General features: G+C 43.1%; 2 protein-coding genes across 3 annotated transcripts; both read right to left on the bottom strand.

Annotated features, from left to right (window-relative positions):
* Window positions 1-67: 67 nt before the first annotated feature.
* On the bottom strand, window positions 68-10,099 carry psmc3 (proteasome 26S subunit, ATPase 3). 2 transcript variants are annotated; one of them, XM_014174749.3, is made up of 12 exons: window positions 9,943-10,099; window positions 9,349-9,429; window positions 9,031-9,156; window positions 8,717-8,821; window positions 6,740-6,802; window positions 6,477-6,614; window positions 6,237-6,380; window positions 5,947-6,095; window positions 5,716-5,812; window positions 727-872; window positions 503-584; window positions 68-354 (listed from the first exon to the last, which is right to left on the bottom strand). In XM_014174749.3, the coding sequence occupies exons 1-12, from the start codon at window positions 9,976-9,978 to the stop codon at window positions 244-246; spliced, it is 1,278 nt and encodes a 425-aa protein (XP_014030224.3). In that variant the 5' UTR covers window positions 9,979-10,099; the 3' UTR covers window positions 68-243.
* Window positions 10,100-12,706: 2,607 nt separating this feature from the next.
* On the bottom strand, window positions 12,707-14,819 carry aplnr2 (apelin receptor 2). Its single transcript, XM_014174779.3, has one exon. The coding sequence runs from the start codon at window positions 14,658-14,660 to the stop codon at window positions 13,338-13,340; it is 1,323 nt and encodes a 440-aa protein (XP_014030254.1). The 5' UTR covers window positions 14,661-14,819; the 3' UTR covers window positions 12,707-13,337.
* Between the last annotated feature and the right edge of the window lie 876 nt (window positions 14,820-15,695).

Genomic DNA, 15,695 nt, shown 5'->3' with positions numbered 1-15,695 from the left:
AAATGGGAACATCTGAAATACAATGCAGAGATATCTTTGCTAGAACTTCTTTCCATCCAGCCAAAGGGCAAATGTAAAAAGCCTTTATTCTTTCATGGACCATAAACAAGCCAAAACATGTCTCACACCAAAGAGAGAAGTGACAATTAGTGTTAATGTTGCACACTAACAGTAGAGATTGGTTCATGTTTTGGACACAACTGGAGAGTATCACATGCACCCTTCCCCTGAAGCTCCAGGGCCTTAGGCATAGTACTGCAGGTTGGCCTTCTTCTTGGCCTGTACTTCTAAGATGCCTTCCATGTAGTCCTCATGATTGAGCTCAGTTGCCCCCCTGCGAAGGGCAATCATACCCTGGAAGAGAAATAAAGTTAAATCCATGTTTGTTCCTAACTGCATCTTTAAAGAAAATGGGCAAATTAAGTCAGTGAACACCGTAACTAATTTCATTATTGGGCTGGTTTGTTCTTTCACAAATTTGTGCATGTTTAGTATGACTCACCGCCTCCACACACACTGCTTTGCACTGGGCGCCATTGAAATCATCAGTGCACCTGGCCAGCTCCTCGTAGTTGACATCAGGGCTGTGGGAACACCAATCAGATTCTGAATAATACATGAAACACTTCTGAGGAATCAGTGTAGAGCTTGAGCATATTTAATTATAAATCATAACATGCATATCAATTTGGCTAATGTAGGATGAAGCAGTGGATTGGTCCAAACCTGACATTCATCTTGCGTGAGTGAATCTGCATGATGCGGGCTCGTGCTTCCTCATTGGGCATTGGGAACTCAATCTTACGGTCCAGACGTCCAGAACGCAGCAGTGCGGGGTCTAGGATATCCACCCTGTTAGTGGCAGCGATAACCTGGCAGAAGAGGATCAGAAAGTCAAGGTGTCAGCGTACAATATAGTCTGCCTAACACCTAAGTCCTCCAGACCTCAGTCTGGAAAGACTTGATGTCGGCGCGATACGTCAATAATGAAGGGGGCTGTGCTTTTTTTAACCAATCATTTCTCCTCCATGCCTTTCTCACTCAAACACAGCCCCTGATCGCCACCCCCTTCCATTACAACTGTTGGATTTTCAAATCCAAACAATGAGAAGTGTCAACCCCCGAGGAAAAATAAAACATTTGAGGGTGTTTAAAATAACCAATCTCAGTCCTCTTTAACATGAACTCTGTGGTAAAATAAACTTTGTATTCACACTGCCCTTGCCTTTGAATGAGGACTCAACTCTTTTGCCAGTTCACTTCACCTACTTTGTGGTCCCACTCAATGCACTCTAGGTTTTTACAAAGTGCAGGACCAGCCATTCCATCAGAACTTTATCGTACATCTAGATATACCTACTCACATTTTGGAAGCTAGAAGAGAATTATAATCAGATTATAATATTATATTAACATGTCAATATTATTGGTAACAGAATAAAAACTGCAGATTAAATATTGCTGTAATTGAAAATTGTACACCCAATGTAGGCTACTGCCCCTTTAACTAGCATTGACTTTGTACTCTATGTTGGGACCAAATGTGGTTGTCTTCTCACTATTCAAACCCCACAATCGAATAAACAGCTTATGAAAGTCAGTCTAAAGTAGGTCTTCACGAGTACAAAAAACTGAACCCGTTCCGAAATGGATCTGTGGCTTTCCCACCTGACCCGATATGCGTTAAAATTGTATTTTTAAACGGAGACCTGTTCCGAATGGACCCGAGGACAGTCTGACCCGTTCCGAAAAGGACCATGGCAAACAGACCTGTGCTGGTTTGGATCTGAGAGTAGAAAGAGAAAGAAACCTCCAACTGGTCGCTGCCAGCGCCATCAACAAACAAGTGGTATTGGCCAAATTATCCAGTTAGGTGTCCTTATAAACCTCCAATAACAAATGACTATAAAAACTATTCATTGTGTTTCGATGTTAAAAACTGTATTTTTTCCTAAAACAATCAATTGTCTACCTCACGGTTTAGCTGTTGGATATATGAGCGCCAAATGCATCAGGGCATTGCATGCATATAGGCATCCACTGTATAATTATATATATATATTAATTAAGGGAGCCAAGCTTAGGCCTAGCCCTAGAGAAAGATAGAACTACGCCGGTGCCATGTTCCCGACACCAACTTCTTTACACTAGTCAGATAGGCTACTACTGCTAAATAGATATGGGTGTAAATTTCGGTGTTCCTCAAGATTCCGTTTTAGGACCACTATTGTTTTCACTATATATATATATTTTACCTCTTGGGGATGTCATTCGAAAACATAATGTTAAATTTCACTGCTATGCGGACGACACACAGCTGTACATTTCAATGAAACATGGTGAAGCCCCAAAATTGCCCTCGCTAGAAGCCTGTGTTTCAGACATAAAGAAGTGGATGGCTGCAAACTTTCTACTTTTAAACTCGGACAAAACAGAGATGCTTGTTCTAGGTCCCAAGAAACAAAGAGATCTTCTGTTGAATCTGACAATTAATCTGGATGGTTGTACAGTCGTCTCAAATAAAACTGTGAAGGACCTCAGCGTTACTCTGGACCCTGATCTCTCTTTTGAAGAACATATCAAGACTGTTTCAAGGACAGCTTTTTTCCATCTACGTAACATTGCAAAAATCAGAAACTTTCTGTCCAAAAATGACGCAGAAAAATTAATCCATGCTTTTGTTACTTCTAGGCTGGACTACTGCAATGCTCTACTTTCCGGCTACCCGGATAAAGCACTAAACAAACTTCAGTTAGTGCTAAATACGGCTGCTAGAATCCTGACTAGAACCAAAAAATTTGATCATATTACTCCAGTGCTAGCCTCCCTACACTGGCTTCCTGTTAAGGCAAGGGCTGATTTCAAGGTTTTACTGCTAACCTACAAAGCATTACATGGGCTTGCTCCTACCTATCTTTCCGATTTGGTCCTGCCGTACATACCTACACGTACGCTACGGTCACAAGACGCAGGCCACCTAATTGTCCCTAGAATTTCTAAGCAAACGGCTGGAGGTAGGGCTTTCTCCTATAGAGCTCCATTTTTATGGAATGGTCTGCCTACCAATGTGAGAGACGCAGACTCAGTCTCAACCTTTAAGTCTTTACTGAAGACTGCTCTCTTCAGTAGGTCCTATGATTAAGTATAGTCTGGCCCAGGAGTGTGAAGGTGAACGGAAAGGCTGGAGCAACAAACCGCCCTTGCTGTCTCTGCCTTGCCGGTTCCCCTCTTTCCACTGGGATTCTCTGCCTCTAACCCTTTTACAGGGGCTGAGTCACTGGCTTACTGGTGTTCTTCCATGCCGTCCATGGGAGGGGTGCGTCACTTGAGTGGGTTGAGTCACTGACGTGGTCTTCCTGTCTGGGTTGGCGCCCCCCCTTGGGTTGTGCCAAGGCGGAGATCGTTGTGGGCTATACCCTTGTCTTAGGACGGTAAGTTGGTGGTTGAAGACATCCCTCTAGTGGTGTGGGGGCTGTGCTTTGGCAAAGTGGGTGGGGTTATATCCTGCCTGTTTGGCCCTGTCCGGGGGTATCATCGGATGGGCCACAGTGTCTTCTGATCCCTCCTGTCTCAGCCTCCAGTATTTATGCTGCAGTAGTTTATGTGTCGGGGGGCTAGGGTCAGTCTGTTACATCTGGAGTATTTCTCTTGTCTTATCCGGTGTCCTGTGTGAATTTAAATATGCTCTCTCTAATTCTCTCTTTCTCTCTTTCCGTCTTTCTCTCGGAGGACCTGAGCCCTAGGACCATGCCTCAGGACTACCTGGTATGATGACTCCTTGCTGTCCCCAGTCCACCTGGCCGTGCTGCTGCTCCAGTTTCAACTGTTCTGCCTGCGGCTATGGAACCCTGACCTGTTCACCGGACGTGCTTGTTGCACCCTCGACAACTACTATGATTATTATTATTTGGCCATGCTGGTCATTTATGAACATTTTAACATCCTGACCATGTTCTGTTATAATATCCACCCTGCACAGCCAGAAGAGGACTGGCCACCCCTCATAGCCTGGTTCCTCTCTAGGTTTCTTCCTAGGTTTTTGGCCTTTCTAGGGAGTTTTTTCCTAGGGAGTTTTTCCTAGCCACCGTGCTTCTTTCACATGCTTTGCTTGCTGTTTGGGGTTTTAGGCTGGGTTTCTGTACAGCACTTTGAGATATCAGCTCATGTACGAAGGGCTATATAAATAAATTTGATTTGATTTGTGTACAGGAGGAGGCTAATTCATTAAGTTTCGATCCGAATATTCTAAATGAAGATAAGCATTATATTGTTAGTAACTCATAAAGCATTCTCACCTCAACTGTTGGGAGTGCCAGTGCGCACTGCCTTCATAGGCCTGCAGTAGCGAAGCCTAATAATAACCATACCTCCACAAGAAGTTGCTTAGCTTTATTAGGGTAATAAAAGTCAAGTCATTGTTTATAGGGAAAACACAAACAGGTTATTATATTGCGGCATTAAATTACATTTTGCCCTCTTTGGTTGATCCTTTTCATGGTTTTAGTGCGAAACGCATAGTAGGCCTACCGGTAATTATATTATGGCAAACATTACAGCTGGAATTTAATTTGGCTAATGAAAATGGCTCAACAGAAAAAAAAAGAAAAAAAAAAAAGTTTGACAGGCTCGGCCTATATTGCAGCTATTATCAACAAAGGCAATACCTAATGTCGGCCTACCAAACGACAGCAATAGGCTAATGCTATTTATTTTACAACAAGCTTATAATAATTATTGATGACTAAACAATTTATAATAAATTCAGAAATACATAAATGACAGGTATAAAATTGTATCAAACTTGAATAGTGAGTCGCACACAGTCCATTTGGCCCCGCCAACTTTCTTCTCATCTTTGTCCACTACAACATTAAAACTTGTCAGCTTCTTTTCACTGTACTCTTTTTCCTCCAACTTCCATTTTACTTCAATGAAAAATAACTCCCATCTTCACAATCAACAGTAGCCTAGTCCAAGGCTCCTTTTACCCTCTCTCCTCAGCAGCAGGAGCCTGTGAGGTGAGCAGCTGGAACCAGTTTCAGCTGGACATAAGCTATAAGTTTTATTGAGTTGCAATTGGTTGACTGATCCGAGACAAAAGTCAGAATTTAGGACCCAGACCCTCTCTGGGTTTCGGGTCTGTTAGAATTTCGGGTCTGTTGGACCTGTGAAGACCTCTAGTCTAAAGAGAACATATTGCAAACAAACAATCTGAACATCGTGTCAGCATAAAACATATTTTGTCATGTCTATGCATCCATAACAATCGCTAATCAATATCCAAAAAACAGCAAACGTTTTTTCCACAAACCTGCACATCATCTCTCGTGGTTATGGCACAGGAAATGGTGCTTTGTGTTCACATTGCCCTTAAAAAAAGGAACCCGGACCGCGGAATTCAAGCAAACTGAACTCAGACCACCTCTCGCGATGGTCTCAGTTCGGTTCGGGGGCTCTTGAGGGGTCTGAGTTCCTTTGGAGTGTTCGCGCTGCACAAATTCAGCGAAGAGAACCAATCGATAATGCATTTACAACGGTCTCCTATCCAGACCAGTACGTCACAGCTCTCCCTGCGCTCTGAGTCACGTCAGCCAGGCTAACAATATAGGGCCTCCTCATAGCATAGTGAAACAGCCAGTTCTCCTTAGGTACCAGGTCTCTTGGGTACCTCAAGTACAGCTGATTAAGAAAACAATTTAAAGAGCTGAGTAATACCTTAACTTGCATGTTGGGCTGGAACCCATCCAGCTGGTTGAGGAGCTCAAGCATAGTTCTCTGAACCTCCCTGTCACCTGCTTTCTCACTGTCAAACCTGGAGAAATCAAAAGGGATCAGAGGCTTGTGTCGATGCTATTAAAACAGCTATGGAAAGCAACTGTGAAACTTCTCGTGTCGGTAGCTGGTTTACAGTGTGTAGGACTCATACAGTTTAACTGCACCACTCACCGTTTGGTTCCAATGGCGTCCAGCTCATCTATGAAGATGATAGAGGGGGCCTTCTCCTTGGCCAGGGCAAAGGCGTCTCGGACCAGCTTGGCACCATCACCAATGAACATCTGGACCAGCTGTGGGCCAGCCAGCTTGAGAAATGTGGCCTGTAGTAGGATGAAAGATAAATAACTCAAACTCTGCCTGTCTACACAATTTTACCTAAAGCAGAAAAGGAGTTTGCACTCCTGCACAAACAAATAATCCCTTGCTAAAATGCAAGCCATAAGGTCAAGGTTTTGTTTTACCTTGGTCTGGGCAGCACAGGCCCTAGCCAGTAGGGTTTTCCCTGTGCCTGGGGGGCCATACATCAATACCCCCTTAGGTGGCTGAATACCCAGGTTCTCAAACTTCTCCTTGTGGTTCATGGGCAGAACGATTGCTTCCACCAGCTGAAAGTCAAAATAATAGCATCACATGTTGTTAAACTGCAATTACATTCACATATGAGTGTCTAAAGAGATAAGATACAAATGATAATATCGGACCTCCTGGATCTGTTTGTCTAATCCACCAATGTCACTGTACTGTTCAGTGGGGCGCTCGTCCACCTCCATGGCTTTGACCCTGGAATCATACTCCGTGGGCAGGGTTTCCAGGATCAAGTATGAGTCCTTGTTTACCCCCTGGTCATCACCACAGGGAAAGAGAAAAATCGACACTCAAGCAAAACAAAAAATAAATCCATAGCTTGTTGAGCAGAGGGAGCTGCAATTCAAGGACACTCAAGTGAACATATAAAGGGGCTTACCACGAGGTCTCCCGGCTTCAGTTTCTCTGCATCCACCAAGCCAATGACCGGGAGGAAGTATGTCTGCAAGAGCACAAAAGGGGCAACTGCTGTCAACTACAACTGCTGAATAACTCCTATTAAAAACTGTTTTAATTTACTAAGAATGACACAGGAAAAGTACTGATCAAAATGCAGTTGAACTTGGGAGGAGATCAGACCGGTGTTTCCTCTGGGAAAATTGGTAGCAGTGTGGGGAAAATGTCACGGAGGGGCTGATTTTATTTTGTTCTGGTGACTTTAAAAAAAATACATTTTAGTCTAAAAGGAATGAAAAGAAAATTATGCTGATACCATCTAAAATATAATTTAAACCTCCAGAAATGACGAAAATAACATATTGGTAAAATTACAATTATTTTTACATATTGCTAATAGCATATTATCACCTGTAGCCCAACTGATGCAGCTTAATGGCTATAAATAAATAGGCTGAAGAACGGGGTTTCCTATCTGCATTTACCCTATTGGGCTAATCATTAGTAGAGTCAAGCATCTGGTCGGATACCCACATTCTGTCGACCCCGTGGGTCGTCTCACAGTTCAGAACAATTACATGATGGTCGGAAACATTTTAAATCAAGATAATACACATTTTAAAAACCCAGGAGTTTGTTGTGTTGCGAATTCCATTCTGTGAGCGGCGAGCCAGACATAAGGCTACCAGCCACACACGCATTGAGAGTGTGGAGCCGGGAACTGTCCCTTATTTGTGTGGTGCTAAAACGTTCCCTCCCTCCACGTGATAATACAAAACTTTGCCATGTTTACTTTCCCTGGATAGCCTAGCTCACGTGAAAATGGCTAACGTAGGCCTAAGCGGAGAAATAAAAATAACAGTTACGATAAGGGAACAGGCTACAAAAATATAGTGGAAACGGTGCTGCACGAGTGAAATCCCCAGTTTGGAAGGACAACACAGTAGATGGATACACAGCCCGTAAGCAGGTAGGCCTATTGGTTTTAGATAATTCAGTTCATTATTACATTAATTCAGGCATTAGTTCATTATACCATACTGATAAGAGAATTATCTAATGAAGGTAAATGAATCAATAATCCATTATGAATTAGTAGTTATGTAGCATGGATAATAAACTGTAAGTCAATGTACTGAACGTTAGTCCCATCAAGTCTAGACATGGGTGTGTGAGATACCGGGAGTAGCCTTCAAGGTTCTCCTAATCTATGGAGAAAGGAACAGGCAGTACTGGAACAGTGGTGGGAGGTCAAGGAAGAGATACTGTTCACCTACTGTCTGTGCGTATGTGTGTGCATAGGTTGTCTACGGTTGGTGTGGAGGTGGGTGCGTAAGCGGAGAGAGAGAGAGGATAAAATGAACATCTTTTTGTATGTTGGGCAGAACGTTCTCTGAATAAAGCCGTATTAACCTTTTGCAGAAAGCGGCGTCCTTGCCTAATTATTAACCCAGTGTCTTACAAACCCTGGGGATTAGTCAAGGCTTATTGATTGTTAATTATTATCATTAGGATAGAAAATTCCTTTGACACATACGCAGGCCATATAATGTATAAACCGGCGTGGCTGGTATAAGTTTTAGTAGCCTACTAAATAAATAACCTATTTTCACAGCCTATATTCAATTTTGGGAATTCCCTCCCTATGGCACTCGTAATTTGAATGCACATCAAAATGATTATTAATCTCGCATAGAACACAAAACAAGCCGACTAGGTAAATGGATAAACTATTCCATTATGGGGTTGTCAGACATTTCTATTCATTACTTGTTTTGTTTGCAGAGGAAAAGTAAATGTGAACTGTTCCAGCATCTTCAAAGTGCTCCTTGAAATAAATATTTTTTAATGTTCCATATTTTGTTGGCGTGGCGGCAATGATTTTGTCGGTGCGCAGCGCCACAGCTAAATGACTGCTGCAGAAAACACTGGATTGGACATATTTCTAGTTGTTACTTACCTGTCTTGTAGATGTTTTGATGACAGCACATTTGCCCTTCCTCTGGGAATCTAGATCAATGTTTGCTCCATCCTCCTCCTGGTCATTTGGGTCCACATCCAGAAGCTACAAGACAGTTTTAAGACATCTCAAACCTAACCTGTGATGATCCAGACACTGTTGTATGGTCATAAACAGACAATTAGCTCAACACAGCTCAACACCCATCACAAAAGTGAGTTTCACGAGAATTGCGCTTTTGATACTAAACTGTTCAATACAATAAAACAATGTGGCATTGAGACGAAAGTGTACATATTTCTTCATGCTCCTACCTCGATAACATTGGAGACCAGGTATGGCAGGGTCTTGTTCACTTTGATCTTCTCTGTGTTCTCTTTTATTTTGTCCTTCATGGCCTGCAGCTCATGGGTTACCCTTAATACCTCACTCTTCATGATCTACAACATAAGAGTCCAACTGAATGTATAGACCTAGGCACAACGTATTCAGCATTTTCATATCATCATTTAAAAAATGGAAGGGTAAAGTATATGGTGGAGACATAACAGATAAGAAGCTGAAAAAAAATAAGAACAGTGAGGGCCATCTGATACACCAATTGCAGCTAAAATGACTAGCTAGCTATCTACCTTTATTTCACTGTCCAGAAGACGTGTCCGCTGAACGATCTCTTCAGTGGACATTTTGAGGACTTCTTCGCCGATCCCATCCTATTGTTGATAAGCAAAATTGTAATGTTATGATACAACGTAGCTATTTAGCTACTACCGCTAACGGTATACAGTAATCATGACTCCTCGCTATAAGCTAACTAGCTAGCGGCTAATAACACAAGCAAAATAGCCAGGCTAACGTTAGCTAACAACTTGCAGATAGATTTACGAATCTCAGTGTGTGTAACGTTAGTTACTAGCTAACAACGTTAAGTGACCAGACAGTTGATAACAGTTCGTTAACAGGCTAAATACCAAGCTAAACATTTGTTTTATGTGACCAAGCTAACGTTAAGAAAACTTGCAAATTTCCTGTGTCACTCTCCCATCAATTTAACAGGCTAGCTAACGTTAGCTTGTAGCTATGCTAGCTGACGTCAGGATAAGCCCTTTCGTTTATTGGATACGTGTTAACTTCATAATTACGATCATATTCAAATAATAGATGTTGTAATCAAATTAAAATGATGAACACATTAAAATCTGTTAATTCAAGGAACAAACCTCCACCTCATCCCAAACTGATCTGTCATTCAGCGACGCCATCTTTCCTCTTGTCTTCTTGGTAGTCGCTTCTACTTCTTCTTTGAGGTTAAATGCGCAGACTACAACCGATGAGGTGTATTGCCACCACCTACTGTACGGGTAGTGACTGAGATAAATGTTTTCCATTGCAGGAAAGGGGGAAAAACACATCAGATACAATACAACAATTAAATAAATGTAAAACAGCATCCCACTCCTATAGTCATAGTTCAAATCACTGCCCTACACAGGCTTAAGGGCCTGAGAGGACTAAACATTCATTGACAGGATTCAGGTTAACATTTGCAAGGCTGCAGGGCCAGACTCAGAGTCCCCGTGTCCAAGAACGCCAAGTTAACCTGCCTAAATGACTATTACCCCAGAGCACTCACATCTATAGCCATGAAATACTTTGAAAGCCTGGTCATGGCTCACATCAACACCATCATCCTGTCTGGGATGATGGTGTTGATGTGAGCCCTGGATCCACTACAATTCACATACCGCCCCAATAGATCCACAGATGACGCAATCTCTATTGCACTGTACACTTCCCTCACCCACCTGGACAAAACTAATAACTATGTAAGTATGCTGTTCATTGGCTACAACTCAACATTCAACACCCCCATCCACATCGATGGGGCTGTAGTGTAGAGGGTCGAGAGCTTCAAGTTCCTCTGTGTCCACATCACTAAGGAATTAACATGGTCCTCACACACCCACACAGTTGTGAAGTAGGCATGACAGTGCCTCTTCCCCCTCAAGTGGCTGAAAAGATTTGACATGGGCCCTCAGATCCTTAAAAAAATTCTACAGCTTCACCATTGAAAGCATCTTGACTGGTTGCATCACCGTTTGGTATGGCAACTACAAGGCACCCGACCGCAAGGCGCCACAGAGGGTGGTGAGTACAGCCCAGTACATCACCGCATTGTCCCTTTTTTGCACTAACTCTCTTGCACTGACTCCATGAAAACACTGGACTCTACTTGCACACTCACACATACTTACACTGAAACCCAACTCACACATACACTTTTTTTTGCACCAACTCTCCTGCACTGACTCTATGTGCACACTAGACTCTACCCACACACTCCACATAACTGCACACATAACACACACACACATGCATACTGACACTACACACACACACACACACACACACACACACACACACACACACACACACACACGCACACGCACACACACACACACACACACACACACACACACACACACACACACACACACACACACACAGTATGCTGCTGATACTGTCTATTATCTATCCTGTTGCCTAGTCACTTTACCCATGCCATATGTACATCGCTACCTCAATTACCTCGTACTACTGCACATCAACTCTGTACTGGTTCTCCCTGTGTATAGACATGTTATTTTTATGCCTACTCGTTATTGTTATTTATTCCTATTCTGCATTGTTGGAAAAGGACCCGTAAGTAAGCATTTCACTGTTAATCTACACCTGTTGTTTACAAAACCTGTGACAAATAACATTTTATTTTAATTTATTTGATTGTAATACCTCTGCTGTAAAATCCCTGAGTCCCAAAAAATGTTCAGCCAGAATCACTATGATGCCTATTTTCTCAGATTTCCTCTTTGTTTGTGCTGTGCAGTTTATAACCAATAAAATAAACGATACAAAGTGCAACTTTTTAACATACAACATAGAACATTTAATGGTGTCTCTAATCCACCTACCATGGTTTATTCAAAATTGTTCCCTTCTTCCAGTCTTCTCACCACCTCTGGCAGCCTGGTCTCATAGACTAGATATGACATGTTATGTTTTGCATGGTTACACCAGACAGGTTACTTCTGTCTGGTGGTGGTTGGTCGGGGTGTATGTATAACGCGTGTTCGAATCTCATCACGGGCAACTTTAGCCTTTTTGCTAATTAGCAACTTTTCAAATACATTTACATTTTAGTCATTTAGCAGATGCTCTTATCCAGAGCGACTTACAGCAGTGAATGCATACATTTCATTTCATGCAATTCCTTTTTTATAAATAAATATATATATATTTAGTTTTTAGTTTTTTATTAATGTTTTTTTTTTGCTGGCGTTGCAAACACCATGCTCTACCAACTGAGCCACAGGGAAGACACTACTTACTTCCTTTTAACTACTTAGTATGTTAGCTAACCCTTCCCCTTACCCTAACCCTTTTAGCTAACCCTTCCCATAACCCTAACCTTAACCTAACTCCTAACCCTAACCCCTAACCCCAACCCCTAGCCTAGCTAACGTTAGCCAGCTAGCTAACGTTAGCATCAATCACCTAGCCACCTAGCTAACATCAGCCACAACAAATTGGAATTCGTAACATATCATTCGTTTTGCAAATTCATAACATAGGATACGAATTGTAATTCGTAACATATCATATGAAATGGATGGTGGACATCCCAAAATGTATACATAACATATGAAATGTAACGCATACTAAATGGAGTGTTTTGGTTTACATACAGAATAATACGAAATGCTCTGAAACCAGGCGGCCTCCAATGCCACATCTAGTCAAGCTTCCTCAATGAAAGTTTGGCCCTAAAGATTCTGCATTAATACAATCTTATGAGTCACAAAGGAACACATCATTCACATCCTTATAAACTGAAAACCTCCTTCTGGCTCTGGCTCTGGCTCTGTGTGTGTGTGTGTGTGTGTGTGTGTGTGTGTGTGTGTGTGTGTGTGTGTGTGTGTGTGTGTCCGTGTCCGTGTCCGTGTCCGTGTCCGTGTCCGTGTCAGGGAGAGTGCCATGTGTCTCCGTGAGAAACTATGAGCTGTACCAATTCCATGGCTAAAGGATTTCATTTGGTAACAACATTTCTGCCGCCTCCACCTCAGCGGGACACATGATTCTCATGGACTGGAGAAAGCTTGTGTGAACATCACTGTCCTTAACAGAGAAGCATTCATTTTATTGCACTACACTTAGAAAAAATGGGATACTACATTCACAATTCTTAGTATTTAATGTAATGTGTATTTCATTATTATTGTTATGCAGCTATAGTACCAGTCAAAAGTTTGGACACATTTGTCCAAACTTTTGACTGGTACTGTATATCAAAAAATATATACAGAAACCCCATCTGTTGGCTTGATAGCACATAATATACCTTTTCTTTATTGCCAGTGTCTTTCTAGAAGGTTTCCTTTCTATCTCCTTGGAAGAAATGACAGTTTTTCAATCAATCACATTCCCAGTGGAATTTATTGAGTTTATGTATCTCCTGAGGGGTTACGTGAATACAGTAAGGGTTGCACATTTCCCAGGATATCCGTCTCTGTTTATTGGTATCCTCTTCCAACTGAGGTTCCACAGCACTCCTACCCTCCTCTCAGTCTCTGCCATGCCTCACGTCATCCTTCCCCTCAATTCCATCTCCTGTTTCCTTGCGTGTTCCAGAAGGAATTGCAGAACTCCGGCTGGCCTGTTCCCTATTGTCATCATCATCTACTGTCATTGGACTCCCACACCTACCCCTGCACCACAACCACTGCAGTAAGGCCCGGCAGCGCTTCCGAAAGGCCACATCACAACAAGCATATAGAAGGGGGTTGAGGCAACTATTGACATACCCTAGACAGGTAGCATAGGGGTGAGCTGCAACCAGAGTCCGGTCAAATGGGCAGGAGTAGGGCAGCAGCTCTAAATCCACGAGCATGGAAAGTGTTTTGTTGGCATGAAAGGGAAGCCAGCAGAGGAAGAAGGCTAGCACTAAGGTGACGATAACTCGCAAAAGGCGGCGTTGGCGTCGGCGGTCGGGGCGAGGACCCTGTCCAAAATGGCGGCTGAGGAGGCGGCCTAGGGAGCAGTAACATATCAATAAGATGATCAGAGGCAACAGAAAGCCAACCAAGGTGGATTTAAGTCCTAGAGCCGCCGTCCACAGTAGCTCTGCCTGCTCCCTGTCATCTTCCTCCAGCTCTGCTGAGATCAGACCAGAGTAGTCCATCATACAGGAAGATATGAACATGGGCATGTGATCATGATCTGAGTGTTCCTCTTCCTCAGCTGTCTGCCAGTCTTCTTCATACTCAACCCCTACATCCACCTCCCTTACAGTCCTCAGTAGCAGCGCAGGAAGAGCAAGGATACCTGCCACCACCCAAACGCTCCCCACTACCCAAGCAGCTCGGCAGACTCCACTCCCCTGGGCCCTACTAGACCGCCGTCGGCCAGCAATAACCCAGTAACGCTCCATGCTCAGGACCGTGAGGGAGAACACACTGGCATACATGTTGAGGGCCACTAAATAGCTGCTGACTTGGCAAAGAGACTTGCCAAAGGGCCAGTGGTAGTCTAGCGCTGTGTGTGCTGCCCATAAGGGCAGGGTTACCACAAAAGCCAGGTCTGCTGCTGCCAGGCTGGCAATGAGTGAGTCAGTAAGGGAACGAGAGGAGTCAGGCAACTTGGGGGTAGAACTCCTTCCAGATTCCTGAAGACGCCGCTTGGTGCAGGTCCCCACGCCGGCTGGTTTACCCTCTGGTCGATCCAGGTATGACCAGAGGACAAGCCCATTTCCCAGGGAGCCCAAAACAAATACCAGGAGATAGACTGAGGGTATGATTACCCATGTGGGTCTCCATTCTCTGTAGTCGCACTGGTGCAATGGGGGTGGAGAGGGGGATGCCGAGGGCAGCAGCTCAGAGTCCGACATAAATGGAATGGGCAGAGTGGATAAATGTGTGAGTCTATGAACAGCCACTGTCTCCTGTTGCAGAGTTAAGAAAATACTATTCTTTCTCTTGTTTTCAATGTTTCCAGGTCAATGTCTCTGCTTTTATGGCAACTTCTGTATTGAGTCTTGTACACAGCATCTGAAGAACAAAATAGATTTTTTTTAAGTATATATATATACATCGGTCAAGCAAATAAGAATCTAGTGTTTGACAAGAAGACTATGTACATCAAATAACAATATCTACGTAAATGTTTACAAGGCTTACCTCAACACCTGAAGATCAGGGTTTTCTTCTTCTGAACTTGTTGAAAACGGACTTTAGTGATGATAGCCTGTTCCCATATTCCACTGAAACCCCTCTTCTCTTGTCTCAGGTCCTTTTTGTCCAGGCTTGGAGGTGTGTCTCGCTAGTGCTCTGTGAATCCCCCTGCTCCAGATATAGTAGATCTCCCTGTCCCTCAGCCCCTCCCACTCCCCTGCTCTCCCCTTCTCGGACCACCCCAGAGAAGCTTTGTGAGACCTGCAAACAGACCTCATTATCCCTGTCCCACAGTACACACTAACTGTGCACAAATATAACAAAATATACACAATGTATACCTACCAAGACTCTCATTTGCACAATGTCTGAACAATGCCAGTCACATTGAAGCCTAAAAGACAATAAGAGTTGCAAACATTGAACCGTCTGTTAATAGATGCTCAGACAACAGTCTGTGCTGTTGTCTTGATGACACTCAGGGGAGTACTAACATTTGAATTTCTGGGAATGGATGGCTGTGTATCCTGTTTTAGACTAGTGACTTACTATGCCAGCAAACTTTTGGGGCATTTTAAATAAAGAAATAGATCCAATAAGTGCTTCAGCAGAAAACAAAGAAATGTTAATAACAGGTTAATAACACTAGGTTAACACATAAATCCTACTATTGTTACTACTGGCAATATGGACATACACATAATTGTGTCATACTGTACAGCCTTCGGTTGTTCCTATATCCTGGAAACTGA

The sequence above is a fragment of the Salmo salar genome, chromosome 26 (genome assembly GCF_965601325.2).
Source record: "Salmo salar chromosome 26, fSalSal1, whole genome shotgun sequence".
Taxonomy (NCBI): domain Eukaryota; kingdom Metazoa; phylum Chordata; class Actinopteri; order Salmoniformes; family Salmonidae; genus Salmo; species Salmo salar.
The sequence above is the reverse complement of the archived record's forward strand: the minus strand, read 5'-3'. Positions and strand labels throughout refer to the sequence as shown.

Bases quoted from the DNA above. Each gene is read 5' to 3' on its own strand.
- psmc3 (XM_014174749.3), bottom strand. From the start codon at position 9,978: ATGGCGTCGCTGAATGACAGATCAGTTTGGGATGAG. The intron at 6,381-6,476 runs GTCCGATATTAT...TTTGACTTTCAG, and splicing joins TAGACAAACAGATCCAGGAG to CTGGTGGAAGCAATCGTTCT. The intron at 873-5,715 runs GTATTACTCAGC...CTCTTCTGCCAG, and splicing joins AGCCCAACATGCAAGTTAAG to GTTATCGCTGCCACTAACAG.
- aplnr2 (XM_014174779.3), bottom strand. From the start codon at position 14,660: ATGTCGGACTCTGAGCTGCTGCCCTCGGCATCCCCCTCTCCACCCCCA.